The 18,437-nt window shown below is 37.3% G+C and overlaps 1 protein-coding gene across 3 annotated transcripts in view; it reads left to right on the top strand.

The window, feature by feature from the left end:
* The window catches only part of LOC121866799 (CDK2-associated and cullin domain-containing protein 1-like), a 44,918-nt gene that overhangs the window by 12,800 nt on the left and 13,681 nt on the right, over window positions 1–18,437 (top strand). Inside the window, exons 5-7 of one of the 3 annotated variants that reach the window (XR_006089029.1) lie at window positions 3,950–4,065; window positions 7,494–7,617; window positions 12,790–12,902. Coding sequence is in view for 2 of the 3 variants with exons in the window: in XM_042366544.1 (XP_042222478.1) it covers window positions 3,950–4,065; window positions 12,790–12,954 (281 nt within the window). In the remaining variant the exon portion in view is untranslated. Of the gene's footprint in view, window positions 1–3,949; window positions 4,066–7,493; window positions 7,618–12,789; window positions 13,066–18,437 lie in introns of those variants that run through there. The other 2 variants (XM_042366544.1, XM_042366538.1) reach the window with 2 other exon arrangements.

Raw genomic sequence — 18,437 nt, 5'->3', positions numbered from 1 at the left:
ATTAACATCACTACTAAACCATTGTCTGATAACATTTTAATTTCTAATTTGTTTTAAAATTAATTGATACATGATGGCTTAATTTGGCTACTTTTGCACTTAAACGACTGATCAGTAAAAAAAAACAGGGAATATGGAGACATATTATTCAGTACAATAATATTTATTAAGTTCTCATAAATATGCTGCAATATTATTTACTGTACAAAGTGCTCAAAGACAGATCCTGTGGTAAGCACCAACCCTCTTGAGCAGCAACAACAACGGTGCTTGAGAGATGGCGAGTGCTGGCAACATTGTTAGGGAGAGCGGGACTGATCAGCTGTTACCGCTTTGTAAACGAGATTGGGAATATATTGCAGCACAATAGCTCATCTGAGATTCAGTGTGCGATTTTTGGGTGAAAATTAATTATTTTTCAATAATGTTTTATTTACCCCGCACCACATACAGTATACCTACAGTATTTTACGGCATATAAGATGCACTTTTTTATCTGAAAAAAGGCTAAAAAAATCAACATGCATCCTATATGTGAAGTTGAGGTCTCTCATAACCTATTGAATCCCCCGGTTACTGTCTCCAGTAGGCTAAATACTACCTAAACCAACTCCAGAATTAAAAATATGCTATTGCTTACTTAAACACATTATTATTATTATTTTTAATTAATTAAAAATAATTATTGTAAATATAAAAGCTTAATTTATAACTACTGTACTAATGATGATAACCTGAGACGATTAACATCCATATGGCAGACACCCACCTCTTCAGAAGTAGCTAAGCATTAACCATTTCTGAACTCTTACAAGCATTACAATTTATTAATTCCATATCTGCAACATTTATTTTTAAATATACAAATACCTAATACAAATGAAGATTTACATATACCTGTACCCTGTAACTTTCTTTTCACATTCCGTCTGTTAACATTGCTTGCGACGTTGTAGCCAGGTTAGAATCATCACTGTAATCACCAGGCTACTGGGCCAAGCTATGATGTGTTATGGTTTTTCAGCTTGTATTTTTGGGTAGATATACATAACTTTCTTCATTCATTTTTACTTAGCTACATGCACACACCATCATACATACATATTGTGAGAAAAAGAAAAGAAATAATTGTCCTAAGGGCAAACACATAAAAGGGGGGGGGGGGCATTGCGAGGGAATCGGTGGAGGTGGCATCTCCATTACTATGGTGAACCAGGAAGTACATGCAAATGGCAACTGTTAAACTTTCATTTGGCTTTTATTTACTGGTTTGGCAATACAGTATTTTTTGTTGTAAGATATTTTATTGGTATTATTTTTTATCTATTGCTCGCATTTGCTGGAACTGTATATATTATTTTAAGAAAAGTATGGCAACAGGAAGAAAATCCACACAAAAGTTTTTCCTAAATACTCCCTGCTAAAATGAGGGGTGGGTCTTCTATGGCTGTACATCTTATATGCCGTAAAATGCGGTAAATAATATGGAAATTAAGGTGAAACTGCATTCTGTCGTTATAAATGGATCGCGGGAGGTCAGCTTTCCTCTCCTCCCTCCTCCTATGCCACCCACTACCTCCTCTCCCTGGCTACTCACCCAAATGTAGTTTTGTACAGCATCTGTCTACCCAGCAGTAATTGGGAACCTGGATGTTAATTGATTTGCGGATCGTGTTCCGGGATAATGGTTAGCCAGTGCAGTTGGCAAGTTGTCCTGTCTTCTCGGACTATTCCTTGACACTGGGTCATGCAGCTCGTTCACACAGGGTGTGGTTGTTGTGTTGGTGACGCCTAGGTGGCCGTAGGGCCGGCCATCCTCGTTACAAGAGGGGCAACCATTATATTATTGCATATCTTTAATATAATTCATATTACATTTCTATAATTCATTCAAATTAATTCATAATATATTCCTATAATAATAAACGACTTCGGAACCATTCGATTATTTCACATTCATTCCGAATTTAAATAGTTTAATGCCTTTTTCTTTTCTTTTTTTTTTACTTATGATTTAAGCCAAAATCCGAATAATAATGATCTGAATTACCAAGAATACTGTACAGTGTGTATACAATTGGTACATTACCTTATGTGAGGTAGTCTCTCCTTATCTTGCTTGGGCCATCATGCTTTCATCGTATACTTGATTATTTCAAACTTGTTTTCAATTATCACAGGCTTATGCGGTCTCTTGGCAATGGTGGGGGTAGCCAAGGAATCAGCACGTTTGGATTCCATTGCGTACCGATTCACAAAACGATGGCACGAATACACACTAAGCAAATGGTGCAAGACAACATGGGCTGAGGGGGATGTGAGAGGGAGGGGGTTGATGTGTTATACTGCACATGCAATTTGAGTTTTTGATTGGACCATTTTTCATATAAGCAAAAATCGTTTTTAGATACTTAGTAAAAATAGAATTTTCATTTACAGGTAGTTCTGCTATAACGCGATAATTGTGTTCTTGTAAAATATCGTGTTATAGAAAATCGCGTAATAGAAATAACAGGGCTTATGGAGAAAATAGGGTTAGGTGCAGATTACTCGAAATCGAAAAAATTTAGTAGTTAGCCTAACACAAAGGATAGCACAGTCTAAATAAATGTTACATTCATATCTAATAATGAAATCATACAGTAAATGTAACACTTTACTTGATGGGGGAGAAGGGTGATTTTGAGGTTGATAAAATCGAGCTTCTCTTCAAGTGTTATATCCTTTCTTTTACGATCATCACCGGGAATTCTATCACCAGAACGCTTCTTGTTGATATTCTTCTTTACTATATTCACAGTTAATACTGTACCACAAAATTGGAGAAATAGTAAGCAAAAGTCGCGTTATAGCAAACAAGCGTTCGCGTTATACAAATATCGTTCCTTATTCATAAATCGCGTTAGAGCAAATTCGCGTTATCAAAACACGCGTTATAGCAGAAATCACTGTACCTGTAGTGATCATTCATATAGCAAAGGGACACCTGTACTCTAGTTTGTACATTACTGTTAATCGTTTCTCGGGAAAAGGTCTTATTGTTTTCCATTAATGCATTTTCAGTTTATACTGTAGCTATATTGTACCCGTTTTCCTTTGTATTAACATATAATGTACTGTTCTTACATGTGTATATCATGTATCATGTATCGTATCAGTATAGGAGGAATTTTTTCACTTGACTTTAGCTGACCTGCTGTGGTTCAGAAATTTCTATGATACTGTACGTTAGTGGTCAGGTTCAGGATTATAGAGGTTTGACCTGTATTCTGATGAGATGTCAGAGTGAAATCATGCAAGGAAACTTAAATATGGAAGAAAATGTGATTGAATCATTGGTAGAAAACAAGGAACAGTACATTGTACATAAATAGGAAGAGGCTTGCATTGGTCATGAAACACAAAATACTTGACTGACCAAACATCCACAGAGAGAGTTTGCTCTAGTATTTCTCAAGGTGTACTGGATAACTTTGCAAATACTACTTTTCTTATATTTTGTCTCATGTTGCTCTGTGCATCCTTTATGTTTTTCATTACCTTATTTACATGAAAATTTTTACATTACATTCTACTGTACAGTATTTACATACTGCATAAAACACAAACAAAAGGTAACTAACATTCAGATTTACTCAGTAATCCTCACGAACATTTCTGTAAGGTGTTGTTAACTAGAGTTTAAATCTTTCAAAGATATTAAAATAATTGAGGAAAATTATCCTGATACTGTTGTGTTTAGATGCAACAAATTGGCTTTTGACAAGTGAATACTGTTCATTGGTAAATTAACTGTAATAAAACCTTTCTGTAAAGTTAGAGGTAATATTTTGACAAATCTAATCCATAGCACTGTACACTTTAAAGCCTATTGAGTTGATTTTTTTATTATGATGAAATCTGGTACTTAGAATAACAAGGAATTAATTTTAACTGCTATACATTTCAGCCATGGTGAAGCAAACAACGGAAATGACTCCCTTCACTATAGCACCTCATGTTTTAGCTTCACTCATAAAGAGTCTTCACAAGCTTAATCAAGCCTATGCTCAGAAGTATCCACAGGTATGTTGTTGGTTTATGTCTACCATTACAAAATCATGATATACAGTGGTCCCTCGGTTAAAAAAAATTTCGGTTAACGAATTACCTTCCATAAGAATCTTCAATTCAGTTAATGAACAAAAATTCGGTTAACGAAATTCCTACGAATACATGTCAACATGTTTTGGCTTGCTCACCAGCTGGGAGATTAGCCCGCAAATACAGTAATCGGTTCTAGGGCTTATATTCGTTTCCATTGCAGTAAATATCAAGAAGGTTGTGTTATTCAATATTTTTCCAAGTTTTATATTAAAATTATTAGTCGTTTTAACACTTATTTAACATAATTGCAGTACAGGAAACTAGTTTTTGGTGCGCCCATCAGCCACTTCAGTGGAGGAAACATCTTGCTTGTGGGTCTCTTGACCACAGAGTATTTTTACGTTTTTATAGTACAATTATTGGTCATTCTGAATTTTATTTAACATATTGACAATATATAGTGCAGTGCAGTGTTGATTTAAAGAAAATAATCCTAAATTACACAGCATCAAGTATGGGGTGATTTCTCTTCCATCCCCACTTCCTTCTCTTCTCCCTTCTCCTCCACCCCCACTTCTAATTCCCATCATCATCATCAACAACCAGGAGCCTTCTACATGCACACCTCAAAGTAAGTACTTTACTGCATTTTTTTTTTACTTTGTATGTACTTTTCGGTGAGCTGGAACCAATTACCCAATATCTCATTGAAACAATGGATTCGGTTAATGAACGACCTTCTGGAACGAATTGTGTTCGTTAACCAAGGGACCCACTGTAGTTCCCAAAAACCGAACTAACAGTTTCAGTAGCAAATATCCATTTAGAAGGAGCCCTATAGCACTGTGGCATACTAGATTGAATTAGAGTGACATTACTTTAGACAAAATTTATAGTGGAGTAATTTGATAATGTTTAGTGTTGTGGGTGCACAGTACAAATTGGTATTCTTGATATAACCCCAAATAAAAAACAAATTGAAAAGGTGAACCTTGCTAATATACTATAGTTTACCTTCATTTATACCAGCTTCTCAAGAGCTGGATTTGCATGTACACAGTTAACTTTCGACCACTTAAATTTTTTTTGTACCGGACTGCCAATCTCTCTCCTTATCTCATTTTATTCAGCCTAATACAACTATGCCACTCAAGGAGCTGAAAATCATACCTTTTGTTTTATAAATTCAGTTTCACTAAATAAAGTACAATAACGTACTTGTACGTATGGAGGTTTACTGTATAGTACTGTACATAGTAAAGTTGTATTTTGTATATACAGTACTGTACCATATTACAGTAACATTAAAATACAGCACACGACCTAGTAACCTGACTGTCTTCAATGACCACAGAGTAAATACTGTACATTATTACTGTACTTGTTAATATTTTTAATCCATACGTATAGAGCAAAACTAATACGTAATCTAATGTATTAATACTTTTGTTCAACATGAACATAAAGAAAATATACAGGTTACCCTTACAAATGCCAGAGTTGTGTTCCTTGAAAAGGCTGCTTTAAAATGTAGTATAAGTACAGTACTGAAGCTTTATTTTTTAACTACAACACTAGAAACTGTGAAAGTGCTCCTGCATGGCTTCTGCCCGGCAATAATTCTGTGGTGGTCAGTTCCGGGGAGGGACTTGTCTCATTTTGCTTAGAGGTCTTTAGCAAAGTATATCTTGCTTCAAGTTGGTGTCCACAATTTCATGCACACTGGCTGACAGATGGGATCCAAGTAAGACTTAATATATTTTTTTATTTTTTGCAATAGAGATGTGCCTTTTTTTTATTTTCCCAGGGTATGGCATTAATTTATCTGCATATACAGTATGTGTTTGTATGTAAGTTAGACTGAAGGTTAGGAAATATGGTAACCATATTATTTTGACAAGCCTTAGGTGTATGTACTTAACTGTACTCATATTCTGGATGCAGTTTCTTCTTCTTGAAACATTTTGTTCAAAACTTCACATCTTAAGAGTGTGAAGGTTGAATAATGTTGCTGGAAAAAATTTACTTTTACTTTACTTTTTACTTCTTCACCGCTGATCGGCCCGTTACCCGCTTGGGCAGTTGTTCACATGTCTGTTACACATTGTTGGCAAGTACTGGGCATGTCCAGGCTCCAGAATGTATCTGCACCTGCAGCAGTGTTGGTCAAGTCTCGTCTTGAATGAGCTTACACTCAAGAGTTGTCACAATACTCTCTGGCAGATTGTTCCAAGAGTTTGCAATTCTCATTCCAAAAAAGTTTGCCCTGACAATTTTCTGAACTTGTGGCTTTTTCAGCATTAAGCTATGGCCCCCCAGTGGGACGGGCAACTGCCAGCTCCAGGTATGGACACTCGACTGAGTATTGCCCTCCGAGATATTTATAAACTTCAGTTAAGTTACCCCTTGACCGCCTATAGTAAAAGCTAGACAACTTCGGGCGTTCTAATCTCTCTGGGTAACTGAGATTCCATAGTGTAGGCACCAGCATGGTGGTCCTCCTTTTGACATTTTTAATCAACTGACAGCCTCTAGCATATCATGGGACCAAACGGGGTGACATTACAGTAAATCCTCACCGAACATTGTCCCAGTTAATATTGTTTCATTATTACGTTGGCACTGTTTCTATATCAAGGCTCCACACAACATTGTGTAAAATTGTCATTATATTGTCGGTCAGATGGTGCTACTTTTTTCCACGTAACTCTTTCCCTCACCAGCCTAGTGATGCTATAAAATGTCTCACTTACGCATCTGCCAAGTGTCGGTGCGTCTTGTGTTGTGTACCTCGTGTTCACCTTGTTTATGTTGTTGCTCTACATTGTCCATTGAAATGGCTTCTAAACGACCGGCAAGTGATTTTGCTAGTACTGTAGTGCTATTTGCAAGAAGCAATGGAAAAGCATCAGTCTGGCAGTGAAGATGGATCTTTTATGTTGCTTTGAAGCCAGTGAGCATGCTGTTGATATAGGGGTAACATTGAGAATACCTGCTACCATGATGCATACTATTTGTGTTAATGCTGACAAAGTTAAGACCAGTGTCACAAGTGCTTCATCTTTGAGTGCTACTAAGACAAGTCGCATTCATAGTGGAGTGATGGAGAAAATGGAAAAGATGCCCTTAATGTGGACCGAAGACCAAAATCAAAGCAATGCCCCTGTGAGTTTTATGATTATGCAACGTAAGGCCAAGTCTTTGTTTGACATTGAAATGCATGTCTGTAGCATTCATTTGTATAGAAGAGGGACTGGATATGCTGGCTGAAGATGACCCTAATAGAGAACATAACTCTAAAAGTGCACCAGAATCTCGTGGAGAATCTTGGTGCTACTACGAACTGTACAGAGAGAAGTAAACCAGGCAATTAACACTGGATGCATTTTTTTTTTTTTTTTGGAAAGGAGGAAAACAGACAGTAGGAGAAGAAGCACAAGATAGCCCCCAGGCAGTGGGAGGACCCTCTGGGTCACAGTGATTCCCACCACCCTCCCTCCCACTGCTCTCTCACTTCACCTTTGGCCATCAGTGAGTACAATAGATCATACTAAGTGTTAAAAAAAAATTATTTTAGTTTATATTTATATATATTTACAGTGCAGATTATACAGGCACAGTAGAATCCCAGTTATCTGGCACCTACAAGGATTGAGAGGTGCCCGATAAAGAGGTTTTTCGGTTAGTTGAAACTCACTCTTAGGATCCCCCAATAAATCCTACAATGCCAAGTGCTACAGGCTGGCCTTGCAAGTTTGTCTCAGAAAAAAAAGACTTTTAACACTTGTTCCACTCTATATTAGCGTGTGTGGAGGTGGTGGGCTATAAGTATGTTGCCGACTGGCCAGCCCAGCTGCCGCTTTTATTGTTACTTGAAATGATACTATAAAAGTTGACAAAAAATAATTACAATACTCTACTGTGGCTTAGAAATAAATAAAATATAATATAAATGGAGATCATGGGCGTGTATGTGTAAGAAGTGAACCTGTGTGTAGGCAGTTATAGCCAAGGCCGTGGTTCTAACTACATTGCTGATTCGCCAGCCTAGCCGCCTTGTACATTGTTACTTGTAATGATACTATAAAGTAGTGGAAAACCATTACAATATTTTAATGTGGCTTAGAGGTAAAGAAAATATAATATAAAACTAAAAAAAAGGAAAAATGAAGAGCATCGGTGTGCATGTGTGGGAAGCGAATGCGTGTTGAGGCGGTGGGTTACTGGGCTTTAACTGTGTGGCTGTTCTCCTTTCCGATGTGATGTCATGGCATACACACACAGATAGCACGGCAGCCACATGTCTGTTAGTCAGCTGGTTGACTGCCTGGAATGTGACGTGTCGCCCAGAGGATGGTTTGAGTGTGGAAGGAGCAATTTTTTGGGTAAATAAAGTATGTGCTAGCAATAAATATGGCAGTTCATCCCCATTGTGTGCATTATTCCAAGTTCTGATTCTAACTGATTTTGGAGGAATTTTAATTTTGATTATTATTTCATTTTGGCATCGGTTAGTTAAATCTACCAGTTGCCCGGATAACTGAGATTCTTATGTATAAGTATTTACAATCTGTTTACATTGTCTTAATTGTGATGCATGTTACAGTGGTGAAGGGAGGCTGGGAACGTAACCTTATTTCTTTACCCTTGGGTGCACATGGCGATTTCACGGCCATACTCAAGTGATACAATTTTGCCATGAAAACGTGAAGTGCCCCCAGTATTTATCATAAAAAGCCCTGCTAATTATCATTATACAGTGGTCCCTCAGTTAACAAAATTTCAGTTAACGAATTACCTTCCATAAGAATCTTCAATTCGGTTAACGAACAAAAATTTGATTAAAATAATCCTTACGAAAATCACGTTTTGTTGTGAGCATGAGCTGATGGGATAGTCTGCCAATTCAGTAGTCAGTTCTATGTTTACATTCGTTTCCAATGGAGTAAATATTAATAAAGTTGTGCTCTTTAATATTTTTGCATGTTTTATATTAAAATTATTAGTAATTTTAACATTTATTTAACCTATTGATAATATATGCAGTACAGTACAGGGAACTAGTTTGTTGTGCACCCATCAGATGCGTGCGTCGACCACAAGGCGTCAGTTGGGCTTTCAAAACAGTGGAGAGAGCATCTATTTTGTCGGTGTCTTGAATATTTTTGCATTTTTCATTGAAATTATTGGTCATTCTGAACTTTAGTTAACATATTGATAATATATAGCACAGTGCAGTGTTGATTTAAAGAAAATAATCTTGAATTACACCTTGTGAACTTAAAATTTTATTGGTGAAATTACTGCATCAAGCGTGGGTCCCCTGAAAGGTGATTTCTCCTCCATCCCCACTTCCTTCTCTTCTCCTCCACCCCCACTTCTAATTCCCATCATTATCATCATCAACCAGGAGCCTTCTACATACACACTTCAAAGTAAGTGTACTTTATTGCATTTTTTTTTTTTTACTTTGTATGTTCTTTTCGGTGAGCCGGAATCAATTACCCAATACGGTGATCCCTCAGTTAACGAGCGCCTTGGTTAACAAGATTTCGGTTAATGATTTACCTTCCATAAGATTCTTAACTTCGGTTAACGAGCAATCCCTCGATTAACGAGCCGACCTCAATATGTTTTCGCTTGCATTTGGCGGTCCACCAGCTGTAGTATTAGTCCACCAATACAGTAATTGGTTCTAGGGCTTAAATTCCTTACTATTTTAATAAATATCAAGAAGTTTATACTATTCAATAATTTTAAAAGTTTTATATTAAATTTTTTAGTCATTTTAACAATTATTGAAGATAATTGAAGTATAGGAAGCTAGTTTTTTGCTCGCCAAACAGCCTGTCTCTGTATCTTTTCAGTGGAGGTAACATCTTGCTTCAGACTCTTCAACTAAATGCTTTTTTCTGTGTTCCAAGCAAATTATTGGTCAATTTGAAATTTATTTTACATATTGACAATATATAATGCAATGCAGTGTTGATTTAAAGAAAATAATCTTGAATTACACCAAGAGAACTAAAATTTTATTGGTGAAATGGTGCCATGGGGTGACTTCTCTTCCACCCCAATGCCTTGTCTTCTCCTCCACCCCCATTCTAATTCCCATCATGATCATTATCCAGGAGCCTTCTACATACACACCTCAAAGTAAGTGTACCATTCTACCTTTTTTTGTTGATTTTAGGCAATTTTCGGTGAGCTGGAACCAATTACCCAAAAACCCATTGAAACAATGGTTTCGGTTAACGAGCAACCTTCTGGAACAAATTGTGCTCGTTAACCGAGGGACCACTGTATCCCATTGAAACAATGGATTCGGTTAACGAAATTTTCGGTTAACGAACGACCTTCTGGAACGAATTGTTCACTAACCGAGAGACCACTGTATTTTAACATTGTAAAACTGATCAATCATATATTGATCCATCAATGAATAAAATAAAAAATACTGCGTTGCCATTTGGGAATCTTGTCACTATGCACGAGACGGAGAACAGCTGAGATCCCGCACTCCGCTCCCTGTTCCCCCACTCTGTGATAACTCCCACATACTTAAGAAATTTTTACCTATTGCCTTCATGTTTTTGACCTTATAATAAAAAAAAAATTCTTGCACATTCTGTATGAAAAATTGTGTGCATGTAACAGAGTAAGAAGAAATAAATAAATAAATTATGTATGTCTACCTTAAATTACAATTTGAATAATAACTGCTGTGAGTGCTTACTCTGGCTTTTCAGGGTCTCAGGAATGGAACCTATTTTCCCCATAAGTTATTAATATCAATATATGATCAATCACTTTATGATGACCCTTCGAAGTCCCTAACCCCATTGCATAATGGTCAACACCTGTATGGTGGTTGGTCAGTTTAACCCAGGTCAGTCCAACCCATCAACACAACTCCCAGTTAACCGAAACTTTGTCAACTAGACCCCTATTTTTTAATTGGATCTATAAAAGCAATTAGGACAGTGGGACTTGAAAAATTGTGTTCTTTGACCCTTTCAGGATCGGGGGGAGATTGGCACAGCTCCAAAAAGGATAAGAATCACTGTACAGGGGGTCCCCGACTTATGAACACTCGCCGATACGAACAGGATTAAACTTGAAATTTACAGTATTTTATTTCCCCGATGACCTATTTTTTAGTTTCATTTGTATTTTTCATTCTAATTCTTATTTTCTTTTAAATTAAGTGATTTTAGACATATTTAAGGACTTAGGCTATGATATAGTGGGACTGAAGAAGTTGGTGATGGTGGTCTGTGCTTTCTTGCTTCTCATTTCCCTCTGCAGTTCTATATATGGCAACATAACATTTTCAATAGCTCTCTTTGCTTTAAGGGACCTATCAAGGGAGGGATCAATGTCATAGAGACGAGCAGAGAGGGCCTTACTCATTCTTATTACTTCACCAAGATTATCTAAAGTTAAGTTCTTATTTTCATCATCACTCACTTCATCTTCTGTTTCATCCTGCAGCTCCACTAATTGTTCTAGTTCATCACTTGTAAATGGATCCCCAACATTTCCCAATAACTCTTCTTGCACCTCTGCCGCTGTTAAGTCAGAGAACCCTTCACCTCCAACTTCATTTGCCATAGTTATTATGTTGCGTAACTGAGGCTCGGCTGTTGGGAACCCTGTGAATGTTGGGACAATTTCAGGCCACAATTTTTTCCAACATGATCGGACACAGTTCTGCGACAGTTCATCTAAATAATCCGTCGATAATCGAAACCGTCGATAAAAAATCCGTCGATAAAGAGGGAGTACTGTACAGTATTGCATGTGTTCCGACTTACTTACAAAACCGACTTTAGAATGTCCTCAGGAACGAAACCCGTTCGTAACCCGGGGACCCCCTGTACTGCATTAGGAGATGCTTTTCTGTAACATAAAAACCTTCCCATGAACTTTAGAAAATGACACTGTTACTTTCACTGCCAGTCTTAGTTATCATTATCAACATTAGTGGGTTCTGCATCACTTCATTTTCATTGTCCTTCTGTGTTGCACCTATATAGCAAGTACAGTACATATCACAATTGCTCTCAGAATTTTCACCAATTTTTTGTCCCTTCAACACATCTGAAATACTCAGTTATCAACCATTGTCTCTTACATTATCATTGGAAAGATGTAAAATTTTCTTTTTTCTCGACTAATATCTGTATATGTATAATTTTTCTAAGTATATGGCACAAGCTCTTCAGAAATGTAGCTACACGTATAAGGAGCATATTGTAGACTGTCCAGGCTCAGTATGTGATGCTCTCTTATGTTTGTGTCAGCATCTCATTGTCTGCTATTGCTAAGGAAAATTTTAAATATAATTTTTTTAACTTTGGAACTTGGAATTTTGTTAATATAGGAAAGCACAGGACAAAAAAAAGTAATTTGAAACTTTGAAAACTCTTAAAAAGGGTCAGTGTAAATCAGGGTCAGCCTGTAAATGAAAAGAATAAGGTTTCTGCAACACATAATTCTTTTATTGTACAGTACTCCTGATAAATAACTGAAGGAAAATAGAATTTATACTAAAAAGAAAATTACAAAGATTGCATTAATATATTTGTTGTGCATTAAAACTTTACTACTAAATCTGTCAGCCCTTCATTGCCCAAATACTGTACAGTACTGTACTGTGTATCATTAGTATATTTTAGAGACTGTTTTTCTTTGTGGCAGGTGTTTGCTGGTTACATTCCCGGTGTTCTTCCTGCCATGCGTGAACATGAATTGTCTGGGTATATAAGTGAAACTCAGGAGTTACAGGCATCTCTTCGACAGTCCTGGATCACTTCGAGTTCTCAGGGAAGGAAAAGATGTTTGGATGAAGAGATGCTCACATAGTATCCTGTAAGCTTATATATATTAAAAAAATCCCAATGTTTAAGTGCAATTCTATTGTATATTCTTTAGATTTATACTCCTCTCCATGTTTAAATAAAAAAAATTATGAATTTTTGGGGTATTATTATCCAGATACTGTACCTGAAGACATATCTGGTGTTGCTGGTTTTAAGGATGTTGGTTTCCAAACTCATAACTTAACCCTAACTGCAACTTCTGCTAAAAAAATATTCAGTGTCCAAGTTTTCAATCAATGCACTAAGAAATTGATTCCTGGTGTTAGAAGACGGTAAACTTTAGTCACTCATTGCCAACATTACCAAATAACCCAGCTACATCACAGGTCAAATCTAGGTTTATTGACCTTTTGTGTCAGATGCCATTGCATTGGGTGCCTCTATAGTATGTGTGAACTGATCACAGTTTTGAGAACCTGTCCACTGTTTTAGAACACATCTACACACATAGGTGGATTGTATCTGGGTGCTGGGGAAAGTTTTTTGAGAGTCTAAACTACCGGAGTCAGTAAAAGCATTTCTAATTAAGTTACAAACTCCATTTCTTTACTAATATTTTTTTTTTAGAAAATGCACCTGATTTTCAACCTCGGAATTTGTTCCCAAACCCAGAATTGAGAATTTTTCTGGAAAAATTCCGAGCAAATTTAAATTCCAGCTATTGGAGAGTTCCGGCTAACAGAGATATTACGTGCAGTACTGTATACTGTATGCTAATAGCTTCCAAGACAAGGCGGGTCCAGCCAGGGTATATTCCAGTGGGAGAATTTTGTTGGTCACTTGTCATGTGACCTATAGGCTGTAACTGTACTGTACTTTCAGTAACAGAACAAGTAGAGATATTGCTTTCAGTACAGTCGGGGGTCCCCAGATTATGAACGGGTTCCGTTCCTGAGGACGTCTGTAAATCGGAACACATTCCCTATGTGCACTATATCATAGCCCAAGTCCTTTTACACATCTCAAATCACTTAATTTAAGAGAAAGGAAGAAATTGAATGACAAAATACGGTAAAGAAAGGTAAAATTTAAAGTTTAACACTTACATCGAAGCATGGGGCTGGCTTGCATGTAAAGATGGGCATTTGTAGGAGTGCCAGGATTTATTGGGATGAAGCTGAAGATGGTGTAGATGTTAATAGGATTGGAGAATCTGGTGAGGTAAAATTAACTGTTTCTGGAGTTGCTAGGAGTTGCTCTGTAGATGCTGCAGAGGTTGATGGGACTGGTTCTGTAGATGCTACAGAGGTTAATGGGACTGGTTCTGTAGATGCTGCAGAGGTTGATGGGACTGGTTCTGTAGATGCTGCAGAGGTTGATGGGACTGGTTCTGGTTGCCTTTCAACTTTCTTGAAAACTTTTCAATGGATGGTTGAACTGAAACTATCTTCTTTTCTTCATAAATCTCTTTGTAGCATCGTACACATTCAGTAATACCTCTTTGAATACATCATCCTCATGAATATCAAGCTGGAGTTGGTTTCCAAGGTATACCACTGTCTGTGTCACTTGCCCAACGTAATTTTCAAAACCCATTAAATCATGGACAAACTATAGGCAGATTTTTTTCCAAACACCATGAATCTGCACCATTTTTCACAGCATCCAAAATGTTGTAGGACATCCAAAATTCCTTTAAGGTCCTACCATCTTTTCAATCTGTTGCCCTGATAGTTTGAGCAAATGTCCTTCTCAGGTAATATGCTTCAAGTTGGCGTGCCAGCTTCTCGCTTTTCCCTGAATCAATGCAAGACTTAAGAGGCAGATGCCGTTGATTTTGATCTTCCACCCATATCACTAACAATCTTTCTATTTCAATTAATAATCCAATTCTTTGTTTAGTTATCACAGTTTATTGCATTGGTGTAGGTTCTATAACATGTTCAAGAATATTCTCTTTGTCATTCAAAAATGGTTCCGACCATTGAGCAACTGAAGCCCAATGCTTTACCGATCACTGAGGATGTTTGGCCTTTTTCAGAACGTTTAATTACATCAAGTTTCACTTCCATTGTTATTGTTTTCCTTTTCTTGGATGCACTACAATCACTTGCATCAGGTTTGCATTTGGAAGCCATGATGGTGAAAAAAGAGTTAATAAACAATAAACAAAAGTTTGCAGCTGAGGCTGCTTTCAACGATTTAAGAACAGGTGTAATTTCCACAACATCAAGATGACTGGTGAAGCTGCTAGTTCAGATACGGTTGCTGCTGAGACATTCCTGCCTGAATTCAAGCAGATTATCCAGGAAGGAGGCTACTCATCGAAGCAAGTCTTCAATGTGGATGAGACTGGTCTCTTTTGGAAGAGGATGCCTGAGAGGACCTATATCTCCAAGGAGGAGAAAAGAGCGGCAGGTTTTAAAGCGGCAAAAGACCGCTTGATGCTGCTGCTTGGCGCAAACGCTGCCGGCGACTTCAAACTGAAGCCTATGCTGATTTCTCGCGCTGCCAACCCATGGGCACTGAAAGGTTACTCTAAGGATCACCCTCCTGTGATCTACAAGGCAAATAAGAAGGTATGGATAACCAGCGCCATATTTAGTCAGTGGTTGAACGTGTACAACGTCCCTGCAATGAAGGAATACTTTGCCAAGGAGAACCTTGACTTCAAAATTCTTCAGATCGTTGACAATGCTCCAGCTCATCTTCCAAATCTCGACAACTTGCATGACAAGTGTAAAAGTTTTATTCCTGCCTCCCAACACAACAGCACTGATGCAGCCTATGGACCAAGGCGTCATCGCCGCATTCAATGCGCATTATTTACGCCGTAGCATGGCCCAGTTGCAAGGCATGGGAAGAGGTTTCAGAAAGTTGCCTGAAAGGTGTGTGGCGTAAGTTATAGCCCTAGTGCGTCAACAGTTTTACGGGATTCACGGACTTAGTCCCAGCTGTGAATAGGGATATCCCCAGCTTGGCTAGACAGGCAGGCTTTGATGAGATGGAATCAGAGGATATTGAGGACGTCCTGGCATACAGAAGAGCTCACCAACGAAGATCTGCAATTGTTAACAGAACACAGTCCAGTTGAAGACGATGACGACGAATAAGAACCTCAACGAAAGCTAATTTCCAAGAGGATGGCAGAAGTGTTTAACATGATCCAGCAAGGAATGCAAATCCTTATACAGGGGGCTAGATGATTACCCAAACAGAGAACGTAGCTCAAAGGTTCAACGCAGCATTGATGACAGTCTTGGTTGTTACACTGAGATCTATAAGGAGAAGAGTAGCACCAAGCAGTCAACACTGGATTAATTTTTTAGTTGTGGGACGGCAGAAGCAGCTTCTTCACAACCTCTGCCCATCGGTGATTGCCAATACTGTACAAACTTAGTACTAGCTGTACATGCATGCACTATTTTCGATAAAAATGGCAATGATTTTCTGTATATGTAATGCATTTCATGGGGCAAAGGGAGGCTCAGGGACGTAACTCCAGTATTTTATTTATTTCTTAGGAGAAAATGGATCTGCTTAACGTTGTTTCGTATAATGTCGCATTTTAGGAACGTAACCCCGACGTTAAGCGAGGACTTACTGTACCTGTATATACAGTACTGTATATACAAAACTTAATAGGCATTGCATCTAGAAAATATCCCACCCTATACACTATCTTAAAACTACTGGAACAGTAACATTATATTCCCATGTGGTAAAATTTCTCATTCTACTGTACTGTATATCTTAAAATCATTACCAGCAGTTTACACTAATGAGATAGTAAACATCCTAGAGTATAAAATTAAATTAAATAAATAATGAAATACTGTACAGTTGATCCTCTACTTACAAATGATGATAGCCACATGATGAGGAAGATCTTTTCTAGTCCTAATAAAATGCATGATATTTTCTCCACCATGCTCAAAGCCATGGGCATCTTTTTTAAACCAGGCAAAGCTTACAAAGAAAATTCGATAGTAGATGAAAGCTAAACAAATTCAATACTAGTGAGGGCAAAAGAAAATTATCTATCCATAGTAGAACCCATAAAGATATTTTTTTCTGAGAGATAAGTACAATATTTTTCAAAATGAAATATTTTAGTCCAAAGAGATGGTATTAGGAATTTATTTTCAAGGTGAGTAGGATTTATGACAATGAAGAGTAAGAAGGTTAGCTTGTTGTTTTATGCTTTTTCCACTCTGGCAATCCTTTTCCTATAACAATGCAGGGTGGCTGGAGTCAATAGCAATACAGATTCCCTCATTTGCTATCACTCATTCCTTCTAGCTGCCTTACTAGATGTGTTTGGCTCTGATGTTTCCCTCCCACAACAAAGGCCCAAAGTATTACTCTGGTCTGCTCTTATTATTTCATACATTACGTTCAACTTACAAACTTTCAGAGATACAAATATCATCACTGAGGATAACCTGCCAGGGACCGCATACTCAAAAACATTTATGGGACTGTATCTCTTTGTTTACCCCGTAACTGGAATTACAGCCTCCGATCGGTATACTCAAAACACAGCCTCCGATCAGTATACTGTACTCAAAACAAATATTTGGCATCGAACTCTGTAAGTGAGCTCGTAATCTAGTGCATAACTTACACCACCTCCTTAGGTGCTGTAACACTCACAACCTGGATATAGTAGTCGCTATTTCCCAATTGCATAAAAAAATAATAATAATATGTTGTAATAATGCTTGTTATACTTGTTGTATCATAGAATAATGAAGAAAATGTTTTGTACATCAACATACTAAAATATAATATTTCACTTTGTCTTTTTCGTACATTTTTTTACGATAATAGGAGGCTTGATTGTTTCTATTTGTCGCGGTTTGGAAGAGACGCATCTTTTGCCTTCTTAAAACTTTTCAAATATTTTTTACCAAAACAGAAGGTTTGTATTGTCCACACTTACGGTACAAATATTTATTATGACTGAGTAAACTTGCAGATAAACCTTATTAATGTTGTATAGCCATAAATATCCCTCAGTAATGAAAGCCAAATACAGTCATGCGTTGCTTTACGTCCGTCCAAACAACGTCCGATTGCATATACATCCGTGGCCCATAAAAATAATAAGAGAATAATGGGAATAAAAAAACCCGTTCAGACAACGAGACGTAGCGGACGTAAGTGGCCTTAGAGTGGGTGCGCTCACGCATGCATCACGTGTTCCTAAACAAAATAGATTGTGCTGCCAGGCATATGATGATACAGTACAGTAACTATATATCCATAATATGTTTTAAGATATAAGAAATGCCTATGTTACTGGTTTATGTTTTTTGGCTATTATAGTGTACAGTACAGTACAGTACTTTTCATTTGATTTCCTTACTTACGAAATAAAAAGTTTACAAACTGTATAACAGTGTACTGTATGCTTTGTTTTGCCTCGTCGGCAACGCCGCAGCATCATCAGCATCCAGTCTTGATTACCCCAGCGTATCGTGAGTATTATTCCATTGTCTTTTCATTTGATTATATTAAAAT

Source organism: Homarus americanus, unplaced genomic scaffold (assembly GCF_018991925.1).
Source record: "Homarus americanus isolate GMGI-L3 unplaced genomic scaffold, GMGI_Hamer_2.0 scaffold32583, whole genome shotgun sequence".
NCBI lineage: Eukaryota > Metazoa > Arthropoda > Malacostraca > Decapoda > Nephropidae > Homarus > Homarus americanus.
This window is presented reverse-complemented; position numbering and strand designations above follow the sequence as displayed.